Source organism: Erinaceus europaeus, chromosome 4, assembly GCF_950295315.1.
Source record: "Erinaceus europaeus chromosome 4, mEriEur2.1, whole genome shotgun sequence".
NCBI classification, from domain to species: domain Eukaryota; kingdom Metazoa; phylum Chordata; class Mammalia; order Eulipotyphla; family Erinaceidae; genus Erinaceus; species Erinaceus europaeus.
The window spans coordinates 54,668,432-54,696,036 of record NC_080165.1 but is presented as its reverse complement, the minus strand read 5'-3'; the positions used below and the strand labels follow the sequence as shown (position 1 = coordinate 54,696,036).

Genomic DNA, 27,605 nt, shown 5'->3' with positions numbered 1-27,605 from the left:
AGCAAGAGAAACAAGATGGCTGCCAAGAGCTGTGGATTAGTAGTGTAGGCACAGAACCGAGCCCCAGCAACAACCCTAGAGGCAAAAAAAAAAAAAAAAAAAAAGATGATGAAATACAGAGAAAAATAGAGAGAGAAAAATGGGGAGAGACACCACGGCACTGTTCTACCACTTCTGAAGCTTCTCCTGTAGGTTCTACTATGTGAAGACTTGAGACTTGAACCCTGGTTCTTACACATAATAGTGTGTGTATTTTACTGGATAAGCTACCACTTGACCCCTGCTTTTTTGTTTGTTTGTTTTTCTTTATTTTTATGAGAAAGAGAGAGAGGGAGAGGGAGAGAGAGAGAGAGAGAGAGACCAAAGCAGTTCAGCTCTGGCATTGTGTTGTTGAAGATTGAACATGGGACTTTGTGCATTCATCTCTTCAACATCATTATTGAGAAATAGAAAGAGATAAAACTATCACCAGGATCTCCTCGGTAGGCAGGATGCTCCCTGATGGGCAGGGGGTTCTTGAATTCCTTACTCAGGGAAGAATTCTAGAGAGAGAAAGTGCCAGTGGACAAGGAAATAATGCTTATGGAAAAGATAGAGAAGTCCTCCATCAAGCCAGAGAATTGGTAAAAATAGCTGACTAGGCCAACACTTGAAATTTTTATTAGCATCTGGGGAGATAGCAAAACTTTATGCCTGATGCTTGAAGGTCTCAGGTTCAACCCCTAGCATCACCAGAAGCCAAAGCTGAACAGAACGGGGAACTGCCTAGTTCTCTTCTAGGTGAAAGTCTTTATGAGGTTTTCCTTCCAACTCCTATTTCCTCTCCCAAAGTCTGAGTAAGTGTCATAACTAAGTCATTGTTCCTAGATTGGTCCAGTCTCAGTTCAGGTGGGGTTGCTATGGTTTCTGGGCACTATTGCTATAATCATTAGGTAGTCAATACTTTTTTTTTTAAATTTTTTATTTATTTAATTATTTTATTTTATTTATTTATTCCCTTTTGTTGCTCTTGTTGTTTTATTGTTGTAGTTATTATTGTTGTTGTCGTCGTCGTTGTTGGATAGGACAGAGAGAAATGGAGAGAGGAGGGGAAGACAGAGAGGAGGAGAGAAAGATAGACACCTGCAGACCTGCTTCACCGCCTGTGAAGCGACTCCCCTGCAAGTGGAGAGCCGGGGTTCGAACTGGGATCCTTACGCCGGTCCTTGTGCTTTGCGCCACCTGCGCTTAACCCGCTGCACTTAACCCGCTGCGCTACAGCCCGACTCCCGGTAGTCAATACTTTATCATTGAGGTTGTTGGAGTTTGGTGTGACCAATAAGGGAGAACTGCTCAACCGTTGGTTTCGGGGTTGAGTTGTCCTTTCGGTTATAATTATTCTATTCTTCTCGATAAAGGGCAAGAGATCTGCTGTCATAAACCTGGAGAAATTATTCCTAAAGTTGTGTGATTTCAGGAACTTTCTCATGCGCTTGGGCCTGTAATCTTAGTAAATTTCCCATCCAATTTTGCAGCTTAGGCCATTTTTCCTGCTTTCTAACTCAACCCAATATCTGCATCCTAATAAAATGATTGGGGAAAAGGGAATGGATAAAGTAGGAAAGCCAGAATTCACTGAGTGCCTACAATACCAAATGTTCTGATGTAGTTTAGGCTTTTCACTCTTAAAATTAATTAGGAAGAGAGAGTGAGAGAGAACCAGCTCATCACCCTGACATATGCAATACCAGGGATTGAACGCAGACCTCATGCTTTTGAGTTTAGCACTTTATCCACTGCACCACCTTCTGGACAGTGTAGTTTAGGTTTTCTGTTTTCTTTCTTTCTTTCTTTCTTTCTTTCTTTCTTTCTTTCTTTCTTTCTTTCTTTCTTTCTTTTCCTCTCTTTCTTAAATAAATGTATTTATAAAATGGAAATAATTGACAAGACCATAGGATAAGAGGGGTACAATTCCCGCCACCAGAACTCCATATCCCATCTCCTCCTTGAAAGCTTTTCTATTCTTTAACCCTCTGGGAGGATGGATCCAGGATTATTATGGGGTTCAAAGGTGGAAGGTCTGGATTCTGTAATTGCTTCTCCACTGAACATGGACATTGGCAAGTTGATCCATACTCCCAGCCTGTCTCTCTCTTTCCCTAGTGGGGCAGGGCTCTGGAAAGGCAAGGCTCTAGGACATATTGGTGAGGTCATCTGCCCAGGGAAGTCAGGTTGTCATCATAGTAGTATCTAGAACTTGGTGGCTGAAAAAGCATTAAGATATAAAGCAGAACAATTTGTTAAATAATCATGAACCTAAAGGCAAGAATATAGCAGATGAGATTTGGGGTCTCCATTTTGGAAAAAGCTAGGAGTTCGTTTTAGGTATATTCCAAAAGGCCTGTGACTTTACTAGTTTTTGCCTGAGCTTGATAGCTAACATGCAGGTGGACCGAAGGTAATGTTTAAGGAGATGGTGTCAGAGTTGAAAACAGGGCCAGAAAGCTGGATCAGGGAAGAGAATAGGTCCCTAATCTGGGAAACGTGTATAAATATTGTTCACTATAAACCCCATTGACTTGATCTGGGGCCCATATTCATCACAGGAGCCTGTGTAACTTCTGCTTCCCTGTGTGTGTGTCTGAGCTTGCATGCTGTGGTCATGGCTAGGAACATTCTAGGCTGCACTAATTTCAGGACCCATTTTCCTCTAGTGGTAGAGTATGTTGCCCAACCTCCCTTTGGAGAATGGGGCTGTCCCTACCATTGTTGTTCAACACTGAGGGCAAGGTCTTATAGGGGCCCACAAACGGGTACATTATGTTGTAGTTTACGTTTTCTATTCTTACAGGTCCCATATGCATAGTCACTACTTTTTTTTTTTTTTGCCTCCAGGGTTATTGCTGGGGCTCGGTGCCTGCACTACAAATCCACTGCTCCTGGAGGCCATTTTTCCCATTTTGTTGCCCTTGTTGTTGTTGTTATTATTATTGTTGTTGTCATTGCTGTTGTTGTTGGATAGGACAGAGAGAAATTGAGGAGGGGATACAGAGAGGGGGAGAGAAAGACAGACACCTGCAGACCTGCTTCACCACCTGTGAAGCGACCCTCCTGCAGGTGGGGAGCCGAGGGCTCAAACCAGGATTCTCACACCAGTCCTTACACTTTGCACCACATGTGCTTAGCCTGCTGCACTACCGCCCAACCACCACCTTCTTTTTACTTTTTCTTTTTTTTTTCTTTGCCTCTAGGGTTATCACTGGGGCTAGGTGCATGCATTATGAATCCATTGCTTCTGACAGGCATTTTTTTTCCCATTGATGTTGTTGTTGCTATTATTGTTGTTGCTGTTGTTTTTGTAGGATAGGACAGAGAGAAATTGAGAGAGGAGGGAAAGACAGAGAGGGAGAGAGAAAGATAGACATTTGGGTGGGGGTAGATAGCATAATGGTAATGCAAAGAAACTCATGCCTGAGGCTCCAAAGTCCCAGGTTCAATCCCCTGCACCACCATAAGCCAAAGCTGAACAGTGCTCTGGTGTTTCTCACTGTGTCTTTCTCTCTCTGCATTTATCTCAAAAATAGATAAATAAATAAATAAATAAAATACTTTAAAAAAAAAAAGAAAGATAGATAGACACCTGTAGACCTGCTTCACTGCTTGCAAAATGACCCCCCTGCAGGTGAGGAGCTGGGGTCTTGAAGTGGGGTCCTTGAGCCAGTCCGTGTGTTTCATGCTGTATGCACTTAACCCAGTACACTACCACCCTACCCCCTACTTTTTTTTAAAGAAAACATATTTTACTTGTTTATTAGAGAGAGAGGGAGGGAGAGAGAGAGGGAGAGAGAGTGAGCGCACTGAAACCAGGCATCATTCTGGCACATATGCTTCTGAGGATCAAACTCAGCACTTTGTGCTTAAGAGTCCAGCTCTTTATCCATTGCACCACCTGCCAGGCCACAAGGTAGGCACTCTTATATCCATTTAATAAGTGAAGTTCAATGGCCCTGGGGGTAGAGTTGGTGCAGTGGCTAGAGCTTGGACTTAGAAGCATGAGGTCCTGAGTTCAAAAGCCGACATCACATGTGCCAAAGTGATGTTCTAGTGTACATACACACTCTTTCCCAACAATAAAGAAATAAAATCTTTTCAAATAGGTGAATTTCAGTAATTGGCTCATGCAGCAGCTAGGACAGAACTGACTGGGGAGGGGGGTGGGGGGTGCAGTTGGGAAATTTGGAGCACGAATACCAAATGCAGTGCTGTGCCAGAATGTCTGGAAGTCCCTTGGCAGTGATTCAGGTGCCTGAGAATGTGGCCCCTCCCTGATCTCTCAGGCCACAACAGCCGGAAATCTCATCTGAACACCTGAACACCTGAGCTGCAGGACTTCCCCGATGGGATTGGAATTCCCAGAGTTGGAATTTCCCATGCCCTGAAGGAGTGGTAATTGGTTTCTGGCTTTAGCTTCCTGGGGGAAGGGCACATTTGGCTGGGCTTTGTTTTCTGTGGGGTCTCCTGAACCCCACCTGTCCATGGAGGGGAACAGGGCCAGGAATCTTAAACTCTGTGGAAAGAGGACTTCAAGAAGCAGTCTTGACACCACCACCCCACCCCCAGGGAGAAGCAGGTGCAGAATTCATTCCAAGAGGGAGACCACGTTTCACTTCCAAGCACACTTTATTTTTCGCCACTGATCAGTTGGGCGATTACAAAGACAACTCCCCTGGGGAGCAGAGGTTCAGCGACATAGCGACAGTAGGTCACCAAATCAGCATTATTTAGACAACTTGATCAGATAAATTAAAACAAAATTATGCAAAAGAAGGCACAGAGGCCTGGAGGCCGGTGGGAACAGCCTATAGTTCAGCTCCGTTTTCATAGAAAACATGTCTAAGCCAAGGCAGCCCCTCTGCTGGCTCTCCCAGGACACACTAACCTCCTGAATAAATAGGTTTATCAGTAAATAAATAAATAATAAATAAATAATAAATAATCACAAGTGCAAACATAAATAGAAAGAACTGGCCCTGTGGGAGACAAGAGGGGCTGGGCTCTCCATCTCAGGGAAGAGTCTGGAGACATCTGAAGAAAGGGAGACCTGAGGTCCACTTGTGTCAAGTTCTAAGTGAGATCTTCTCAAGAGATGTTCTGACCAGAACCAAGGATTCCCTGACTTGCACATTCCAGGTGTCCTAGGCTGCACTCAGGAATCCAGATTTCAGACTCCCAGTGAGTTCTGGGAGCCCTAGTCTGAACTCTATGTGGTAGCCAGTGCCCCATTGTTCAGGCCATACATCTTCACATCCTAGGTTTTAAGTGTTGTTGTTTAAAGTTCCAAGCTTGGGGCCTGGCCCGGAGGCCCTAATTCCCTTTCTAAACCAGAAATAAATAGGGGAGGGGGGTGTGGAGGAGTGGCTACTAAAAGATTTGAGCCAGGTGAAGATGAATGTCCAGTCTCCTTACAGGGCGATGATCCCAAAATAGACCTGCCCAGACTCATCAAAATCAAGGTAGTCGGGCAGGTTAATCTCTGCACTGAGTCGATCACCCTTCTCCAGCTGGAAAACCCCTCCCAGGTAGATGGGCTCATACCAGGGTCTGGCTTCAGCCCCCTCTGGGGTCTCACTCTGGCAAGGGCTCTTGATGGCAGACAGGAGGTTGACATCTTTCTGGTAGGAGACAGCGTATCGTTTGATGTTGTGGGTAAGGAATACATGGGTGGAAGGGCAGCCTTGGCCCTTGAAGAGGACCTGAGAGTAGATGAGATACAGTCCATCCAATGGTACCACCAGCTGGTTGTCTGTCAGTTTCATGCCATTGGCTAGGAGGGCATTTGCAACCTCACTCTCCCATAGCAGCTGTCCCTCAGATTTGATGCTTGCTAGAGGGTGAGAGAAAGGGAAGGAGAAATGAGTCAGTATAACTCAGTCATTGATTCTACTCCCCACATCCTGGCCCTCAAATTCTGCCCACCCCTGATATCCGGTTCCTGTCCCCACTCTCTTCCCACATCCCATCTGGCTATGAGATTCAGAATACTGCCCTCAAGATTTATATAGACCTATACTGTGGATGTACCCTTCCCCAGGTCAGCAAGTCCTTTTCACATTATCTCTAAAGTCTCTTACCCCAATCTGAGATCAGTCCCTGAATCCTATCCTCCCCATCTCACCTACTTGAATTTCTAGACATGTTCTCAGAACTCTTACCTACAACATGGGCTACAGGCTTGTCACTCTGTGTTCGAGAAGATCCTGAGAAGAAAGACCAAAGAGAAGTGAGATCGTTAGCTTCACAGAAAATATCCTGTTTCTTTGACTTCATTCTTCTTTCTCTAAAACCCAAACTTGAATTTTTTTCCATTCACTGCCACCCAAATCTAGAATCTTCAAGAAGTGGACTATGGAGACACTTACTGAGTGTCTGGGCCAGAGCGTTGTTTAGCTGGATGTTGTCTGGAAACTGTTAAGGAAAAGAAAGAGGATTAAAATTATAGCAAGTCACCTCTAAAGAAGAAATAACTAGACTGCTTATCTACCTTGTACCCTCTCTCCTAGTTTTCTCTCTCCCTTCATCCATCCATCACCCATCCTTTCATTCAACAACTTTCACTGATCTTCTTCCTTATGCCAAAAGCCCTGCTACCTTTCTTTTATTCTCTCCCCCTCACCTCTCTCCTTATCTCACACTCTACATTAATCTAAACATTTTCCTTTATATGTGTGTATCTGCTTGCTCATTCATTCAATCTTTCATTTAACAAATATGTAGCAAACACCCTCCATGGGCCAGGCACCTGAATTCTCTGTCCTCTCTTTCTTCCAACATCTCTTCATACATCTGTCTCCATATTTTTTCCTTCCTCCCCTTCCCTATCACCACACCCCTTCCCTTCACCTTATCTCTCACCCTCTTCTTCCTCCATAGCTCTTTAGATAGGAGCAAGAACCCAGCTTGGTGGTTTACTCACCTCATCCCTCTGGGGACCGATTACCCCGAAGTGAAGCAGACAGAACAGAGTGGTGGCTCCTGCCACGAGGAAGAAAGAGAAGAGGCTGAAGCATAAACATCTTCTGGAGCCCTGAGGGCCCCCTGCCTTCTTGGGGAGTGACTCCTCAGCCAGCTCCACGTCCCGGATCATGCTTTCTGTGCTCATGGTGTCCTTTCCAGAGGTGCTCAAGTCTGATTAGGAGTTGGGAAAGCCCTGGGGCAGTGTGTGGTAGAGAGGGAGAATTGCCTGGCTGCTTATTTCGGGTTATCTCCAGGGGTGGGGTCTGGAGTTGCTTCTCTTTCTCCTGGCTCTTCCCCTGGTGTCCTCGCTGAGGGAGCTACTGCTGGCTGGGTGTGCAAACAGCTGCATTTATAGCCTGTAGGGTGAGAGGAGGGCGGGGGAAAGGCTGATTGAACCAGCAGCGGAAAACTTCCTTGGTGGAGAAACCCATGAGATCATCTGGAGGAAGCGGTAGTGGGCCCTATACCTTCTGTCTCGGTTTCTTCTCCATCACGGGGGCAGAGGTTTGGAAAGTTGGGGACACCCATACATGGAGGATATTTCTTACCCTTTGCACTCATATTTTGAGGGGTAGGCTTGCTGGACAATCACTATTGTCTATATAGGACCTTGGAGGTCCTCCAATTCTAATATATCCACTTTTTGAGTGTGTGTATGTGTGTGTGTGTGGGGGGGGGTAGCAGACCTTATCTGTAGCCTCCTTCCCCCCCCAAATAGGATTCTTGTGAGGAAAGAACTAAAAATGAGAGGAGCTTCTGAAAGCTGGGTTCGTGATGGGGAGAAAACTTGGTGTTGTTTTTAAGGGGTTTGGGGACTGTGCTGTCTTGAGACATTTGTTTGGGTTCCTGGGGGCACAGAAACTGAAAGAAGAGGAATTTGAGGTTGGAGACATGAATGGGGCCTCTGGAAGGAGTGGTGGGCATAGCAGGGACAAGTCTGGGACAACCCCCAGGGAGTGAAAGCAACCCTGGGAATTCACAGCCCCCACCAGAGCAGACCTTCTCCTTTCATTCTGACTGGGACTTGCAACAATAGTTTTAGTCTTCACTAAGGAAATTGGAGACCCTGATTTTTGCAGGATCCCTCTCCCATACTCCTTCAATAGCTCTTAATGCGAGGCCACAGTATATCCTCAGCGAATTCCTACTTCTGCCAGATTCCTGGAGACAGTCATGGGCATCAGAGCCTTATATGCGGCCACATCTCCTCTTGCATTCCTCAACCTCCCAGACTGGGTGATTCTCCCACACCCTAGGGACCTTGTGTCACTATGTTTTCCCCATTCTCCACCCTCATAGTCCTGAGCCCCTTCTGGTATGGCCACTACCCATTAGAAAATTCCGGTCCTATAATCCCATTCTGTAGAGTCTGTACACATGGTCATATCTTCCAGGAGCTCCCTGACCTCCATCCCTCCAGACCTTGAACCCTATATTTCCCTTGTCTTCTCAACTCTTTTCTTTTTTCTTTTAAATATTTACTCACTTATTATTGGATAGAGACAAAGAAATTGAGAGGGGAAGGAGAGATAGAAAGGGAGAGAGACAGAGACACCTGCAGCCCAGCTTCACTCATGAGGCTTTCCCCATGAAGGTGGCTTGGAATCTGGGTCTTTGCACACTGTAATGTGATGGCTTAACCAGGTGCACTGCCGCCTGGCCTCTTCTCTTCTTTCTCTTCTCTTCTCTTTCTTCTCTTCTTTCTCTCCTTTCCTCTCCCCTTCCTTTTTTGCTACTAGGTTTATTGCTAGGGTTCCATGCCTGCACAACTCCACCACTCCTGGTGGTCATTATTATTATTATTCCTTTTTCTTTCTTTTTGATAGAAGGTGAAAGACATAGAGTAAGAGAGGGACAGACAAAGAGGGATAGAAAGAAAGAGAAGAGCCAGGTTGTGGTGTACCAGTTGAGTGCACACATTACCAGGTTTAAGCTCCTGTGCCCCACCTAAAAGGTGGATATTTCATGAGTGGTGAAGCAAGTGCTGCAGGAGTCTTTCTCTCTCTTCTCCTCTTCTTTCAGTTTTTGTCTGTCCTATCAAATAAAGTAGGGGGGGGGAAAGGTGGTAAAAAGGGCCACTAGGGGGAGGGGGGGTTGTGGCTCACCTGGTTGAGTGCACATGTAGCAATGTGCAAGGACCTGGGTTTGAACCCCCAGTCTCCACCTGCAGGGGGAAAGCTTTGCAAATGGTGAAGCAGTGCTGCAGGTGTCTCTCTATCTTTCCCTTCTCTACCACCCCCTTCCCACTCGATTTCTGGCTATCTCTATTCAATAAACAAAGATGAAAAAAAATTTTTTTTTAATTATTTTTATTTTTAGTTACTGGATAGACAGCCAGAAATTGAGAGGGAAGGGGGTGACAGAGAGGGAGAGACTGCAACACTGCTTCACCACTTGCAAAGCATTCCCCCTGCAGGTGGGGACTGGGGGCTCAAACCTGGGTCCTTGTGCACTGTAACATATTCACTCAACCAGGTGCGCCACCACCCAGTCCCTAATAAACAAAGATTTTTAAAAAGATTTTATTTAGTTATTCATGAGAAAGATAGGAGGATAGAGAGAAAGAACCAGACATCACTCTGGCACATGTGTTGCCGGGGATTGAACTCAGGACCTCATGCTTGAGAGTCCGATGCTTTATCCACTGTGCCACCTCCCGGACCACACAAATAAAGATTTTTAAAAAATGAAAAGAAAAAAAAAAAGAACCACTGGGACTGGTGGATTTGCATGTAGGCACTGAGCCCCAGAAATAACCCTAGTCGCAATAATATAAATAAATAAACAAGTTGAAAGAGAGACACCTGAAGGACTGACTTCTCCATCACTCATGAAACCTCCCCACTACAGGTGGAGGCGAGGATGCTTGAGCCTGGATCCTTGTACATAGTAGCATATATGCTTGACTGGATGTTAATGCTCAGTCCCTTTGTTGCTTATTCTTGTTTCCCTGCAGTGGTCTGACTACTTTACCTCCTAAATCTACCATATTTCCCTGGCACTCCTTAGACCTTTGTATACCCCCAGCTCCCCATTTTCAGAGACTCAGAACTTCTCCATTCCCAAACAAATATACACATAGACAATATTTCAGAGAAAAGCAGTTTATTGGGTTTTTATTGAGGTACACACATCTCCTCATGGGGTGTCTAGTTTAAGCAGTGGCTGACTTGTCAGTGCCTTTTGCTTTTTTGCTAGTGCCCTTCTTCCCTCAGACCCACATTTTTCTCTCCCCAGGCCATCCTTGTACAGATGTCCTTTCACTCTTTACTTCTTGGGCATACATTTATCTCTCTTTCTTCTGATGTACCATCATAATTCTCTTCTCTCTATCCTACATAAATAAATAATTTAATTGTCTTCTTGTCATAAATAATATACCCTCCCTGCCTCCAGTCACCCACACAAGCTCCCCTGATGTCTGCTTCCTTTCCATGTGCAGGGCTATGCTTCCTCAGACTAGTGGTGGGGATTTCTAGGCAGGCTTGAAATCCTCAGCTGAGAATCCATAGGGTGGTTCAGGGATGTGTGGTTCCTTGGGGTGCCTGGAACGCCTCCTTTGGAAGCTCCAGGTGACATGAGTAGGAAAGAATTAAAATTGCTGGACTGATCAAAGGAGAGGTGTGGTGGTGACCTTTGAAATGGCCAGAATGGAAATAAATTGGGGAGAAAGTGAGAAACCTTTTTTTTCTTCTTCTTTCTGGATTTTTCTACAAAGCAAAGGCTCCAAAGAAGACACTGCTGGGGCTGAGGAGGAGGTGGGGGATGCCATCTGTGTGAGTGGACAGCTGATCTCCCCGGGTGAGCAGGAACACGGCTCCCTGGTACACAGAGCGCACCCAAGGCCCCTGTGGTCCTGGGCACACAGACTTTTGAGCACTGAGGATGGGCACATGGAAGGGATACTGGGAGGAGAAGAGCTGGACCTCATGAGTCAAGTAGAGAGGAGTGTTCTTGGGTTGGCAGCCATCTCCAGAGAAGACCACCTGGGAGTAGACGAAGTAGAGACCACTGCTGGGCACCAGGAGGGAATTGTTGCTCAGAGAGAAGCCATGACGGAGGAAGGCACGATCTGTGTTTGATCGCCAGTGCAGAGAGTTCTGGGTGCTGGGGTCTCCTAGGAAGAGCCACAGGGAGGGGTTAACATCAAAGGTCTGGACTCAGGGAGCTCAACTCCTCAGTCAGCAGGTGCTGGGTTGGGTTTTCATGCAGTGGCTGGTGATATCTGAGGGTGAGATCAGCTTTGGTGATGGGAGAGTTAGGGGGGTGCCTGAAAGTGGGGTGAGAGGGTAGCTGAGGGTGATACATTTGGGAGGGCAGGTGGAAGTTTACCAACAAGGTGAGCAGCAGGTTTGAAGTTTTCTTGGGAGAAGTACTTCTGGGAGTGCTGATGGGCAGTCCGGGCAGCTGAGGGTAAGAGGCCAACACCAGGGAGCCCCTATGGGAGAACAGAGTTGACTTAGTGTGTAGTACTCTGGAGCTGGACCAAGGTTTGGCTAGGCCACCCCTGCAGCCTCTGTTCTGCTGCCTCACCTGGGTCCAAGGTGGCAGGCCCAGTAGCAGCCCCAGTAGGGAGAGAAGGGGGGCGCCGCAGCACACCCTCAGGAAGTAGACGCATCCAGGTGGTGTCATGAGGAGAACCTGTGGGAAGAGAGACTGTGAGTGGGGCGGGGCACGGTGCGGAAGGCAGGCATCCTGCCAGTGGAGACAGGCACCCCAAGAGACATGCGACAGAGAAGGGGACAAGAAGCAGGCAGAGAAACCCCGAGGTGAGCAGGAGTGGGGACGTGGGGGAAGACAGAAAGAGAAACAGAGATTGGGAAGGAACGGAGAGGGGTCACAATAGAAACACAACTTGTGACAGACTGACCTGTCATGAGTCAGAGGAGAATGAATCAAAACCAAACCCACCAAGGCCCAGATAGGAGGTGCAGGAGGGACCTGGAAGCAGGCAGAGGGGCCAGGCAGCCCACTGGAGGAGTCTGCTGGTAGGGCAGTCAGGGAGATGGGGAAGGGAGAGTCTCACCTGCTATGCGGGGGCCCCTGGGCCAGGGACGCCTGGGCCCCTTTATAGAGGAAGCGGCAGTGGCAGCGTGGCAGGCAGCGGGCGGGTTCTAGGCCAGGGCTGGGGCCTGGGGAAGCCCCCAGGGCTTAGAAGATGCTGCTGTTTCAGTAGAAAGCAGGAAAAGCTGAGGCCTAGGAGAGAACCGCAGGCTGGGGGCTCAGAGAGCTGAGTTCTGGGAAAGGGAGTGGGGTCAGGGGAATCGTGGGCTGGGTGGGACAGGGAGTGGGGTCAAGTTTAGGAGTTCCAGAGAAAGGACAGTCAATTCGAGGAGGAGAAAGGGGAGCACTTGGGGTATAGATTGGAAACCTGATTCCCTTGAAGAGCAATTATATAACATCTCTGCACCTTTGACTGAGTATAGGCTTCTCTGTGCCCGTTTCCCTCTCATGTACCCACATTCCTGTCCCAAATGGCTTATTGGGCCCAGTATGGACTTTCCAGGTCATCTGGTAGGTTTCAGATCAAGAAGTTTCATCTCATACTTCCCTCACTTTAGCCCTGTAGTACTAGTAAAGATATCCATGGAGCTCCCTTTTGCTTTCAACTGTGACTTGATTTGTAAAATAAATGCCTTTTTTCCTATTTATTTATTTATTTATTTATTTTCCTCTAAGGTTATTGCTGGGGCTCGGTGCCTGCAGTAGGAATCCACTGCTCCTTGCAATCATTTTTCCATTTTTGTTACTATTGGATAGGACAAAGAGAAATTGAGAGAGGAGGGGAAAACAAAGAGGAGGAGAGAAAGATAGAAGCCTGCAGACCTGCTTCATTGCTTGCAAATTGACCCTCCCTGCAGGTGGGGAGCCACAGGCTCAAACCAAGATCCTTGCTCAGGTCCTTGTGCTTCATACTATGCACTTTTAACCTGATGTGCCACCCGACACTCTTTTCAAAGTTAAAAAAAATTTTTTTTAAATTTATTAATGGATAGAGACAGAGAGAAATTGAGGGGAGGGGAGATAGGGAGGGAGAGAGATACCTGAGATAGGAGTCGGGCAGTAGCTCAGCGGGTTAAGTGCATGTGGCACGAAGCGCAAGGGCCAGCTTAAGGATCCCGGTTCAAGCCCCTGGCTCCCCACCTGCAGGGGAGTCGCTTCACAGGTAGTGAAGCAGGTCTGCAGGTGTCTATCTTTCTCTCCCCCTCTCTGTCTTCCCCTCCTCTCTCCATTTCTCTCTGTCCTATCTAACAACAACGACATCAATAGCAACAACAATAAAAAACAAGGACAACAAAAGGGAAAATAAATGAAGAAAGGAAGGAAGGAAGGAAGAGAGGAAGGAAGAAAGAAGGAAAAAAAGAAAGATTGGGACTTCAGAGCTTCAAGGCATGAAAGGCTTTTTGCATAACTATTATGCTATCTCTCCAGTCTTGTACAAAAATTTCAGGCCTGCCTGAGACAACAAGATCTCAGGATCAATCTCTGGCGCTATCATAAACCAGAGCTGAGCTGAGCTGTAAGACTAAGGGATGGAACTCAAGAGCTTATACTTTTTACTATTGTTGTTACAACTCAACAGGGATCTCATACTTTTAAGTCCAAAAGTTTAGCCACCAGACCCTTGATTTGAACAGTCTCGAACAAAAGCTAGTTTTCAAATAAAAATAAATTAAGGAGCTGGATGGTGATGCACCTGGTTGGGTGCACATGCTACAATGCACAAGGACCTGGGTTCAATTCTCCCAGCCCCCACCTGCAGGGAGAAAGCTTTGCAAATGGTGAAGCATGGCTGAAGGTGTCTCTCTGTCACCCCCTTCCTCTTGACATCTGGCTTTCTCTAGCCAATAAATAAATAAAGATAACAAAAATAAATTAAAATAAAAGCAGTATCTCTTGTGGGTGGGGGGGGAGAATACTGGTCCAAGAAGGATGACAAAGGACCTAGTGGGGGTTGTATTGTTATATGGAAAACTGAGAAATGTTATGCATGTACAAACTATTGTATTTACTGTTGAATGTAAAACATTAATTCCCCAATAAAGAAATTTAAAAAAAGTTAAAAAAGCAGTATCTCTTGTGGGTAGGTAGCATAATGGTTACATAAAAAAACCTTCATGCCTGAGGTTCCAAAGTCCCAGGTTCAATCTCCAGTACTACCATGATCCAAAACTGCGCTTAACCCACTGTGCTACTGCCCGACTCCCCAGATGTCATTCTCTTACTGCTGTTGTATTTTAACTTGGAAGGTCTCAGAAGGACTAATGGTAAGGATGGTGATGAAGGAGGAAAAATCTCTCCTTCTGTTATACTGAGATTTGCTGCTGTCTTTTGGTGCCCTTTGCTGTTGTCTTATGGAATATAGGTAACATCCAGGATATGTAGGAGCTATCCCCTCTGTTTTTTTCAACCTACTTGAGGCCTTGTAACTTTCTTTTTAATATTTACTTTTGTGTTCACTCCATCCCTTTCGCTTTATATCCATTCTCTACTGAATATACTGTGCTTGAGGATAGGATGACTAAGAGTCTTTAACCTTCAGTAGCTCAAAGACCAGTGTAGGAGACAGAGACAGGTAAGTTATCATATAATTATAGCAATAGGTGATAAATTCCAAGCCAGCAGACTTGTGGCAGTCCATTAGAAAAGTCATCAAGCTTGGCCTAGGGGAGAGGTGATTTAAGCACTAAGTACTGAAGCGAAGAAAAGGTTGAGGAGGTGGCTGGGGAAATGGCTCAGCTGGAAGAGCATCAGACTTTCATGCCTGAGGCTTCCAATTTATTCCCTAGCACTCCATATACTACCACCAGAGTGGTGCTCTGACTTTTCTCCTCTTCTCTCTCTTCCCTTTTTGCCTCATGTGAAACCTCTCATATGTAGTAAATAAAGATAAATCTTAAAAGAGAAAGGAAAGGGAGAGTCAGGTGGTAGTGCAGCGGATTAAGCACAGGTGGTGCAAAGCACAAGGACCTGCAGCGTAAGAATCCCAGTTAGAGCCCCCCCTGGCTCCCCACCTGCAGGGGAGTCACTTCACAAGCGGTGAAGTAGGTCTGCGGGTGTCTTTCTCTCCCCCTCTCTGTCTTCCCCTCCTCTTTCCATTTCTCTCTGTCCTATCCAACAACAACAATAACTACAATAATTTTTAAAAAAAGGACAACAAAAGGAAATAAAAAAATAAAAAAGAGAAGGAAGGAAGGAAAGAAGGAAGAAAGGGAAGGAAGGAAGGAAAGAAGGAAAGAAGGAAAGAAGGAAAGAAGGAAGGAAGGAAGGAAGGAAAGAAGGAAGGAAGGAAGGAAGGAAGGAAAGAATTAAAAAAGAAAAAGATAGTGGTCCGGGAGGTGGTGCAGTGGTAAAGCTTTGGACTCTCAAGCATGAGGTCCTGAGTTCAATCCCCGGCAGCACATGTGCCAGAGTGATGTCTGGTTCTTTCTCTCTCCTCCTATCTTTCTCATAAATAAATAAATAAATAAATAAAATACTTAAAAAAAAAAAGAAAAATATGAGGAGCATCCTAGATAGAAGTAATGATATGTTCCAAAACTGGAGGTGAAAGAGTATAAAATGTGCTGAGATGTGCAATTGGGTACAAATAAAAGGAACGGAGATGAGGTTTGGAAGGTAAGATGAGAATACATCCTGAGGGATTTAAAACTCAGCAAAGAGAGCTGGATTTCATTCTAATTATGATGAGAAGCCAATAAAAAAAATTTAAGTGGAAGAGGGACTGACCCAGCTTGGTGTATTAGAAAAATGCATCTGGAAGCTACATGAAGAATGGGTTGAGAAACAGGAGTTGAGGGGCTGAGGGAAAACCCAAAGTGTGGAGACCATTTAGGACTTTTGCAGTAATCCAACATGGAGATGACAGAAACTTGCAATTTCACCAAAGCAGGAACAGAAGACTGGAGAAGAAAGGTTTCTAGGCAATCTTGAGGTCTCAGATGTGCCAGAAGAAGACTACTCCCTCACAGATAATATCTTGGTTTGTATCATGGCTTTTCATTCTTTTAGCTGACGGTGTCTTGTATCATTACCGGTTTCCTTCCTGGCCACCGCTCTTTTCCTTTTCTCTGTTTCTCTTTCTTTGGGAGTTCCTTTTTATTCCTGTTTCCTCTTCCTGCCTCTCTTAAGTAGGACTTCAGAGGTGATGGACTGAGAGACTTCAACTATATATATAAATGAGAGATGGGAGTTGGGCAGTAGCGCAGTGGGTTAAAGTGCGAAGTGCATTCAATACCCACCCCCCCCACCTCCCGCCCTGGGTTCCTCACCTGCAGGGGAGTCAGTCGCTTCACAGGCGGTGAAGCAGGTCTGCAGGTGTCTGTCTTTCTCTCCCCCTCTCTGTCTTCCCCTCCTCTCTCCATTTCTCTCTGCCCTATCTAACAATGATGACTTCAGTAACAAAAAAAAGGGCAACAAAAGGGAAAATAAATAAATATTTTAAAAAATGAGATAAAAATGTTGCAATCAACTACAAGAAACTAGGAAGGAGAAACTTCGGTCAGAGAGGAAGACTGGGGCATTGAGATGAAAAGGGGAAGGTAAAAAGGAACGATGGGAGACATGAGACAGGAAGGAAGGGCAAGAACTGGGCTGGGGCTGCTGTCACAGGCATTTGTAATGTGCTGGTAGAGGCTCCTCAAGATGGGCCAATCTTGGTTTCAATCTCAGTTTCAGAGGTTGTGTGAAATTTGGTTTCTTTCTTGGGGAGGCCAGCAGTTGATTTGGGGCTTTCCCTGGGTGGGAGGGGTGATGATTAGAGTCTTGTGTCCCAAACTCAGAAAAATGTAGTCTTTATAGTGGTCTTTGTGGAGAAACTAGTGAAATCTCTGAGGCTCCAAATGAGACTGAAATGACACTAAACTCAAATTTGAATTTAACCTCAAAAACTAAGCTAGGATTCAGTGCCACTGTTGACCCAAACCCAAATTTAACCTCAACCCAAATCACAATTCAGTTTCAAACTTAACTTCAAATAGATGCATTACAGCAAACCAATCCTAGGGCAAAGGAGATAGCACAATATTTATCTAGTAAATGAGTTCCTAAATAGATGTATCCTCTAAACTAACTCAACTCTATCTCCAGAGCTAATCTTGAAATCAACACTAATTACTAATCTTGTAGTTAAACCTAACTAAATGTGAGTGCAATCTAAGTCACAAGCCTAGAGTTGAACTTTTTTTTTTTTAAAAAAACTTTATTTTCCTTTTGTTGCCCTTGTTGTTTTATTGTTGTAGTTATTATTGTTGTTGTTATTGATGTCATCGTTGTTGGATAGGACAGAGAGAAATGGAGAGAGGAAGGGAAGACAGAGAGGGGGAGAGAAAGATAGACACCTGCAGACCTGCTTCACCGCCTGTGAAGAGACTCCCCTGCAGGTGGGGGCGGGGGCTGGAACTGGGATCCATATGCTGGTCCTTGTGCTTTGCTCCACATGCGCTTAACCTGCTGCGCTACTGCCCGACTCCCTAGAGTTGAACTTTAGCCTGCTTTACCACACCATTTCGCCATTTCTCCATTTAATAAATGTTTATTGAGTGCCTCCTACATACCAGGCATTGTTCTAGGTAGAAGGGATATAGTAGCAAACAATTCAGACAAAGTGCCAACAGTCATGGAGCTTGTGTGCTAGGGAAGCAAGGCAGAACAGAAATACAATGAAGAAATCAATAAGTAGGGCTATGTGGAAATAGGATTAGGACCATGTAGTAGCGAACTAAATTAGACATAGTGATCAGAAAACCCTCTCTAAAAAGGAGGCATTTAAAGATTTATCCATTTGTTTCTGTATCTATTTATTTATTTACTTACTTACATACACAAGAGCATCATTCTAGTATATGCAGTGTTGTGAATCAAACTCAGAATGTCCCCTGCCATGGTTTTTAAAAATTATTTATTTTATTATTTATTATTGAATAGAGACAGAGAAATCCAGAAGGGAGGGAGAGATAGCAAAAGAGACAAAGAGACACCTGCTGGTCTACCTCACCACTTGTGAAACTCTCCCCCTGCAGGTAGGGACCAGGGGCTTAAATCCAGGTCCTAGTGCACTGTAAAGTGTGTGTTTAACCAGCTGTGCCACTGCCTGGCCCCCTGCCATGTTTTTATTTAAAGATTTATTTACATAAGTAAGTTACATTAAATTGAGGCTCTGAAAGACAAGAGTGACCAGATAAATGAAGGTTTGGGAGAGAAGCATTGCAGGCAAAGAAAGTAACTACTACAAGGGTCCAAAAGTTGAAATGGGGGTGTTGAGGAATAGAACGGAGGACAGTGTGACTAGACCAGAGAGGATAAGAGAGGGGTGGGGTGGAGGGCAGAGGCCAGATAACACAGGATCATTCATGGAGGCCTAAACATTTGGAATTTTATTCAACTATGGAGCCTTTGGAGGGTGTTACTGTGTTCAAACACATGTGTATATGTATATGTATATGTATATGTATATGTATATGTATATGTATATGTATATGTATATGTGTAGGGTGCTAAGAAAGAGAGCAAGGTGGGGCCAGGCGGTGGCGCAACTGGTTAAGAGCATGCATTATAGTGCACAAGGACCCAGGTTCAAGCCCCTGGTCCCCACCTGCAGGGGGAAAGCTTCACAAGTGGTGAAGCAGGGCTGCAGGTATCTCTCTGTCTCTTTCCCCTCTCCTCTCTCAATTTATCTCTATCCAATAATAAATAAGTAAAAAGAGTAAAGAAAAAAAAAAAAAGAGAGAGAGCAAGGTGAGGCACAAGTGAGCAGATTTATTTATTTATTGCCAGGAGGATTATTGCTGGGGCTTTGTGCCTGCACAGCTCCACAGTTCTGGAAGCTGGTAGGTTCTTTTAATTTCTCTTCTTTTTCTTCTTCCTCTCAATAAGAGACAGACAGACAGACAGACACACAGACAGACACATACACACAGACCTGTAGCACTGTTCCCCCACCTGTGAAGTTCCTACCTCCTGCAGGTGGGGAACAAAGGCTTGAACCAGGGTATAAGCACATGGTAAACATGGTAACTTGTGTGCTCTCCTGGGTATGCCACCACTCACCTGGCCCCTAGATTTATGTCTTTTTTTTTTTTTTTTTTTTTTAACCAGAGCACTGCTCAGCTCTGGTTTATGGTGGTGTGGGGTATAGAATCTGGGCCTTTGGAGCCACAGGCATAAGAGTTTGTTTGTATAACCATTATGCTATCTACTCCTGCCTGATTTATGTTTTACTTTTTTTTTTTTTTGCCTCCAGGATTATTGCTGGGGCTCAGTGCCTGCACTATGAATTCACTGCTCCTGGAGGCTATTTATTCCCTTTTGTTACCCTTGTTTTTATTGTTGTTGTGGTTATTGTTATTGCTGTCATTGTTGTTGGATAAGACAGAGAAATGGAGAGAGAAATGGACAGAGGGGAAGAGAGAAAGATAATCACCTTGTGCAGGGGTAGATAGCATAATGGTTATGCAAAGAGACTGTCTTGCCTGAGGCTCCAAAGTCCCAGGTTCAACACCCCCCCCTCCTCCCGCACCACCATAAGCCAGAGCTGATCAGTGCTCTGGTTAAAAAAAAAAAGATAATCACCTGCAGACCTGCTTCACCACTTGTGAAGTGATGCCCCTGCAGGTGGGGATCCAGGGGATTGACCCGGGATATTTACCCCGGTGCTTGTGTTTTGTGCCATATGTGCTTAACCTGCTTCGCTACTGCCTGGCCCCCGATTTATGTTTTTCTAAAATATTTTGTTTATATACTTTTTAAATATTTACTTTCCCTTTTGTTGCCTTTTTTATTGTTGTAGTTATTATTGTTATTGTTGATGTCGTCATTGTTAGATAGGACAGAGAGAAATGGAAAGAGGAGGGGAAGACAGAAGGAGGAGAGAAAGACACCTGCAGACCTACTTCACCGCCTGTGTAGGGACTCAGGTGGCTCTAACCGGGATCCTTCCATCGGTCCTTGAGCTTTGCGCCACGTGCACTTAACCCGCTGCGCTACCACTCGACTCCGTTTATATATATATATTTTTAAACAATTTTTAATATTTATTTGTTTTCCCTTTTGTTGCCCATGTTGTTTTATTGTTGTAGTTATTGTTATTGATGTCGTCGTTGTTGGATAGGATAGAGAGAAATGGAAAGAAGAGGGGAAGACTGAGAGGGGGAGAGAAAGACACCTGTAGACCTGCTTCATCGCCTGTGAAATGACTCCCCTGCAGGAGGGGAGCCGGGGGCTCGAATTTATGCCACTTCTTGAGTTTTGTGCCACATGCACTTAACCAGCTGTGCTACCGCCCAACTCCCTATATACTTTTTTTTTTTTTTTTGCCTTTCTGGGGCTCAGTGCCTGCACCATGAATCCACTGCTCCTAGAGGCCATCCCGGCCCCCTTTTGTTGTCCTTGTTGTTATTATTGCTATTGTTGATGTTCTTCATTGTTGGATAGGACAGAGAGAAATGGAGAGAGGAGGGGAAGACAGAGAGGGGAAGAGAAAGATAGACACCTGCAGACCTGCTTCACTGCCTGTGAAGCGACTCCCCTGCAGGTGGGGAGCTGGGGGCTCGAATCGGGATCCCTGTGCGAGTCCTTGTGCTCTGTGCCATGTGCGCTCAACCCGCTGTGCCACCGCCTGACCCCTTCCCTATATACTTTTCTAATGAGAGAGATACATAAAGAGAGAAAGATCAGAGCACTGCTTAACTCTGACTTATGGTGGTGCTAGGGATTGAACCTGGGACCTCAAAGCCTCATACCTAAAAGTCTTTTGCAGAACCATTATGCTGTTTTCAGGCCCCTAGATTTATGTTTTTAAAAATTCACTGTGGCTCTAGAGTTTGACTGGATTCGAGGAGGCAAGATTGAAAACAAGGACAATTAGGAGATTAATACAACAATCCTAAAGAGAAGATAGTGGCAACCAGAAAGATGGAGAGAAGTAGATTAATTTGGGATATAGTTCAGGGTGGACATGGCAGGACTAGGTGATGGTTTGGAGTGATGGGGATGGTGTGAGATGGGGAGACAGGAAGAGAAGCGTTCAGATGGAGAAAATTAAAAGTTCAATTCATTCAACTGGACATGTATTCAAGTGGAGTTATCACTCAGCTGTGATATTTTGATTTCAGAGGCAAAGGAAAAACTAGAGACAGTATGAAGTTATCGGCATCAAGTATGAAGTTATCAGCGTGAAGATGATATAAATATTTAAAGTCTTTAAATATTTAAAGTCACAGATCTGGAAGAGATGCTTATCGTGTATATTTCCAACCCCCCCCCCCAATGTTCCTTCCATTCTCAATTCCAGAAGCAACCTCCCAGACTTTGTTTTCTTCTCATCACAAGAGTTTAATCTCTCTTGATTTGCTTCCACACCTCGCAAGACACTTTACTAGTTCATTTCACAATAATTGTTCTTCTCATAGTCAAATTATTTCATTTTTGGGAGCATCTTCCTCTGACCCTTTGAAATTTGGCTTTCTTCTAATACTCCTCCTCTCCATCAGTAGGGCAGGGGCCAGAGGAGAGGCCACTGTTCTCCTCCCTCCTCAATCTACACCATTGATAGTCTTCTCTTCTGTTGAAGTCCATGCCCTTTCCGTTTCTCTTTCTCCTTTCCTTTCCTCTTTCCCCTCTCCTTTCTTTTCCTTTCATTTTTTGCCACCAGGGTTATAACTGGGTCTTGGTGCTTACATGACAAATCCATCACTCCTGACAACCATTTCCTCTTTTTTTTTCTTTTCTCAACTATATTCACAGAATTTTAGAATCACTTCCTACATGATTCTCTTCTAAGAACTAGAAAAATTGAATTTGGGTAAACTCAGGGGCTCTCATTTTTGGCTCTTTCTTGATTGCCAAGCATTACATGAAAAGCCTACTACTAATCCTACCCATCTAACCACAGAAAGCCCCCATTAATCATCCTTAATTCTCTCTTTTCTTTCTTTTTCTTTATTTTATTTATTTATTCCCTTTTGTTGCCCTTGTTGTTTTATTGTTGTAGTTATTATTGTTGTTGTCGTTGTTGGATAGGACAGAGAGAAATGGAGAGAGGAGGGGAAGACAGAGAGGAGGAGAGAAAGATAGACACCTGCAGACCTGCTTCACCGCCTGTGAAGCGACTCCCCTGCAGGTGGGGATCTGGGGTTCGAACCGGGTCTTTTTTTTTTCTTATACCAGAGCACTGCTCAGCTCTGGCTTATGGTAGTATGGGGAATTGAACCTGGGACTTCAGAGCCTCAGGCTTAAAAGTCTCTTTACATAACCATTATTCTATCTACTCCTGCCCCTTAATTCTTTTTTCATTTTTTACTATTTTCTCTTTACATGCTTTCTGTTCATTTTACAAACATACTGCAGTGTATTTACTGAATATGAAGCATGTATTCTTTCCCTCTCACATGCCCATTCCACTGCTAACCTCCCTTTCCTTGTGATGTCTTGAGAGACAAGCTTGGTTAACCACTTTTTTCAGGAACTGCTAAGATTTTCCTCATCTGTAAAATTTGTGGCTTGAACCAGAAATGATTAGTAGTGATCTTCCATATATTCACTACTCTACAGCTTTGTACCCACAACCTCCTGTTCCTCAACTCCTACTCATTCCTCAACCTATGTAATGTGACTTCTGCCTCTTTGGCAAGTGGAAACTATTTTCTCAAAATTCGTAACCATCTAGTTCCTAAACCCAAAGGATTTTTTCAGATCTCACCTACTACTCCTTTTTGAAGTATCACATATTGGCAACCCTGCTTCTTGATATTCCCCTCCTTTGCCCTACTTCTGACTGCTCTCTGACCTCTTTCTTTGATTGGTTTCTTCCTTTGCTATCTTCAGGAATCTTCTCTCTAAGGCATCTTGTCCACTTAGAGGCTCAATTGCCACTAGGAAGGTAATTATATTCTTCCAAGTCCAGACCTACTTGTTGGAAATCTCCACCTCAGTCTTTTGCTATCATCTCAAACCCAGCAGGCCTTCTGTGAGCACTTTATTACATTATTATTACTTTATTACACTATTATTCCCATTATTACATGTTGTTGTCACTGGTATATTTTTGTACTATGAGACTTGCTAAACTTCAAGTTTTTTTAAAACTATTTTATTTTTAAAACATTTATTTATGCCCTTCTGTTGCCCTTGTTTTTTTATTGTTGTAGTTATTGATGTCATCATTGTTGGATAGGACAGAAAGAAATTGAGAGAGGAGGGGAAGACAGAGAAGGGGAGAGAAAGATAGACACCTGCAGACCTGCTTCACCGCCTGTGAAGCAACTCCCCTGCAGATGGGGAGCCGGGGCTTGAACCGGGATCCTTATGCAGGTCCTTGCGCTTTGTACTACCTACGCTTAACTCTAAACTTCAAGTTCTATGAGGTCAGTGGCTTTGTTTTACATATGCCCATTGATAGCTCCTGCTATCAGGCACTTACAATTTTTTAAATTAAATGTCTAAAACTGAGCTCCCTGGCTTTTCCCTCAGTTGCAAACTGTTTTATTAGAGATTCAACTCTTTCCCAGTTCTCTCCCTTAGAAACTTGGGGTTGGGCTGGGTGGTGGTGCACTGGGTTAAGCACATTCATTACAATGGTAAGTACCTGTTTGGGCCTCTGCTCCCGACCTGTGGGGGTAGAGGGGAGCTCCATGAGGCATGAAGCAAGTACTGTAGGTGTCTCTCTGTTCCTCTCCCTATTTCCCATTCCCTTTCAATTTCTCTGTCCTACTGAATAAAGAGAGAGAGAGAGAAGGAAAGCAGAATCTTGGGGTCACCTAAGACTTCTTTCTCCACTTCCACTATCCAATCAGTTGTCTTGACCTAATGACTTTCCTCTCAAAGTCTGTAAAATCTATTCCCACCTTTAATGCCATTTGGAGTAACTGGGACCTCAATAGCAAGAACACAAGTTGAGTCTATGGAGATAGCATAAAGGTTATGCAAAATGGCTTTCAAGTCTGAGCGTCCAAGTCTCTCTCAGGCTTAACTCCTGATACCACCAAGAATTAAACCAGGGCTGAGCATGCTCTGGTAAAACTAAAATTAATAGGGAGTCGGGCTGTAGCGCAGCGGGTTAAGTGCAGGTGGCACAAAGCACAAGGACCGGCATAAGGATCCCGGTTCGAACCCCGGCTCCCCACCTGCAGGGGAGTCGCTTCACAGGCAGTGAAGCAGGTCTGCAGGTGTCTATCTTTCTCTCCTCCTCTCTGTCTTCCCCTCCTCTCTCCATTTCTCTCTGTCCTATCCAACAACGACAACAACAATAATAACTACAACAATAAAACAACAAGGGCAACAAAAGGGAATAAATAAATAAAATAAATATTTTAAAAAATTTTAAAAAAAACACTAAAATTAATAATAAAAAAAAAGGTTAACTTTTGGGCCAGGCTATGGCACAGTTAAACACACACATTACCATGCACAATGACTCAGGTTCAAGCTCCTGCTTATAGCAGGGGTGGGGCTTGGGGGAGACACACACACGCTTCATAAGCAGTGAAGATGATTTGCAGGTGTCTATTTCCTATCTGCCCTATAAAAAGAAAATAAGTACACAAGTTTCAGAGTAAGAGTTTAATGCTGACTCTATTACTTTTGAGTATGTGGCCCTCAGCAAGTTATGGTACATTGGTAAATCTTGGCTGTTATTTATATAGATGTCTAACCATCCTTTGGACAATTATTGATGGCAAGCCTACTGATGTCAGGAAAAGGACCTGACATGGTTAACACACGGCAGTTTCCTTCTTGTCTGCACTTCTGTTGGACTCTCCTGGCCTTTCTCCTCTTCGCAAGTGTTACCAGTGCCACTGTGCAGAGTAAAATCCGAGGAGTCCTGGGGGTTGGGCAGTGGTGCACTCAAGTTAAACGCACATATTACCAAGCATAAGGACCTGGGTTTGAGTCCCCACTCCTCACCTGCAGAGGGAGGATGCTTCACAAATAGTGAAGCAGGCTTGTAGGTGCCTATCTTTCCCACTTTTTAAAAAAATATTTATTTATTCCCTTTTGTTGCCTTTGTTGTAGTTATTATTGTCGTTGTCACTGTTGGATAGGACAGAGAGAAATGGAGAGAGGAGAGGATAGAGAGGGGGAGAGAAAGATAAGACACCTGCAGACCTGCTTCACCACCTGTGAAGTGACTCCCCTGCAGGTGGGGAGCTGGGGGCTCGAACCCGGATCCTTATGCCGATCCTTGCACTTTGTGCCACCTGCGCTTAACCTGCTGCGCTACCGCCGTACTCCCTCTTTTCCACTTTCTATCTTGGCCTCCTCTCTCAGTTTCTATCTGTCCTGTCCAATAACAATTATAAGTAAACAAAAAAGGAAAGGGAAAAATGGCTGCCAGGAGTGGTGGAGTCATAGTGCAGACACCAAGCCCCAGCTATAACCCTGGTAGTAGAATAAACAGGGGAACAATCTGAATCCTTTGCCTTGGCACACTGTGGTCTTTTATTTAACACACATTCACTCACACCTATGTTTTATTAACTGTTTTCTGACTTCTGTTCAAACTATTTATCTTCAGAGCCTTCTATTTACCCTCCTATTCATCAGTGCCAGCTCAAAGGTTCTCTGGAATTTACTTTCCCATTCTTACACCTTACTCTAACATTAACTCAACAAGCCTTGAATCAGCTTAGGTATGGGTCTGCTTCCCCTATTGTAAACTTGAAGCAGAAGGACTAACTTTTGCCACTTAGTACTCAGTTGAACTGCACTCAATAGTCCTGAGTTGAATTGTGTTCAGCAGTCCTTCTCGACCATTCTCCTAATTTAAATCACACCTGCCTAATCCCAATTTTCCAGCTGACCCCCTATCGCCTCATTAGTCTCCCTCACAAGCCCATTTCTCTAACTGCACCTTGTACATTGTCCACTGAGATTCAATTTCTCATTGCAGCTCTAGAGAGCAAGTATGCGCACTTCCACTTCCCCAGTGTTTCATGATAGGCACTGAGTCACCCCTTGGGGAACCCTAGGCCCCCTCCCTGGCCCCACTGTGGTGGACAGGATGCCTGCTGCTTGGGCCCAAGGAGTCAGAGGAAGCCAGAGCCTCTAGGGCTCATTATTTTTATCAGCCTAGGAAACAAGAGACACAGAAGCGGAAATGGTGTGGTCAGAGAAAGTGAACAGCGCTCATCTCAGGGGAACCCCCAACTGGGCTGGGGGCCAGACATCAGGGAGGGGTACAGAAAAGGGGGGAGGTCTGGGGTCAGGTATCAAGGGCTTATTTTGCTTTGGTCTTGTGTAACTCTTGCAAAGGAGGAATTATGTGCTTTAATAAAACAAACACCCCCAAAACTCTCCTGGGTAAAGGAGCAGATCTGAACACCAGTTTTTGTTACTTACCTTTCAACCCCAGTTTAGAAATCCTAACCCCAACTCCAAACCTGGGCTCTTTGCATGCCACTTCCGAAATCTCCGGTCTGTGAGAGGAACCGGATGCCTGGGTTGCTCACAGCTCTGTCTCTTCTCTGAATCACAGCAGCTTCCTCTCACAGAATTTTTCTCACCAGTCCTTCTTCCTCCTACCCCTGAACATCTGCCTGGGCCATTCACGGCTTTGGGTCTCTGGACTGTTTCTTCTGAGGGTCTCATGCCCACCTTATATTTACTTAGGTTCCCCTTCCCCATCTTCTCTTACCCTCCATTCCCACTCCCGGAGTTCTCCTGTGTAGATCAGGGATCCAAACCTGAAAAAGAAGTTTCTGATTCATGAGATTTTCTGTTGCAGTCATGTGCCGATCGTGCACTTGCCAGGACATGCTAGGCTCTTCTTTTGGTTCTGCCGTTTCTTGTCACCAAGTTCCCTATTGTGTTCTGGTGATGGTAGCAGTTTGATACTATCTCCAACTTTTAATTCAAAGGGAATTGAGTACAAATTGAGTGTGTGTGGGGGGGATAGCACACCACGCCCTTCCTTGTGGAATACCAAACTCTCTTCCTCCAACTTCATGACTTGAGGTAGATGTTGATTTGAAAGGTTAGGCCTGTGCTACCCAGAAAGGAAGTCCATGTTTTGAATGGGGACAGATTCTGGATGGAAGGACAGGAGGAGGCCTGGTGCCTTGGAGGAGATAGGACTAAAAAGCTACTGGGGACAGTGAGTCTCGGGTGTGGATCCCTAGTTGCCCAAGAACAGACAACCCAGGTTACATAATTTGGCTCTTTCCGCCTCCTTCCCCTGCTCCTAAATTTAGCAACTGAAATTCTACTCCCCCACGGGGTTCTTCCTCCATCCACTCTGCTCCTGTCCCCCACCCTCCCACAACCTCCTCATGGTCCTCCATTTCCAACTCCCTTAACTCAAGATCATTCAGTGACTCAGCAAAGGGAAAGCCCTCTGTTGGGGGGAGGGGTGCTTCATGGGGAGGAGGATGTGGTTCTGACTGGTGAGCTGGGGAGGGGAGGGAAACTGGCTTTGTTCTCCTTTTTTTTTTTGTTTCCCCTCTGCTCACATCTATTTCTCTAGCCACTGACTGCAGAGTAAACAGAAGCCCACATATGGAGTGAAGTGAGGCCAGATAGCAAACTGGGCCTTATTAGGGTTAATATGTGCCATGGGTGGGTGGGCGAGCAGAGGACTTTGTCTTCAGTTGAGGGCACACATTAGTGTATGCATGCTG

At 45.0% G+C, this 27,605-nt stretch overlaps 2 protein-coding genes across 2 annotated transcripts; both read right to left on the bottom strand.

Annotated features, from left to right (window-relative positions):
* Nucleotides 1–5,441: 5,441 nt before the first annotated feature.
* Nucleotides 5,442–7,138, bottom strand: TNF (tumor necrosis factor). Its single transcript, NM_001323334.1, is given in 4 exon segments — nt 5,442–5,863; nt 6,192–6,236; nt 6,399–6,444; nt 6,953–7,138. Coding segments are annotated over 4 exon segments (699 nt in total).
* Nucleotides 7,139–9,959: 2,821 nt separating this feature from the next.
* On the bottom strand, nt 9,960–27,551 carry LTA (lymphotoxin alpha). Its single transcript, XM_007537139.3, has 5 exons — nt 26,329–27,551; nt 12,020–12,189; nt 11,527–11,634; nt 11,326–11,431; nt 9,960–11,110 (listed from the first exon to the last, which is right to left on the bottom strand). The coding sequence occupies exons 3-5, from the start codon at nt 11,623–11,625 to the stop codon at nt 10,704–10,706; spliced, it is 612 nt and encodes a 203-aa protein (XP_007537201.1). The 5' UTR covers nt 11,626–11,634; nt 12,020–12,189; nt 26,329–27,551; the 3' UTR covers nt 9,960–10,703.
* Nucleotides 27,552–27,605: the final 54 nt, after the last annotated feature.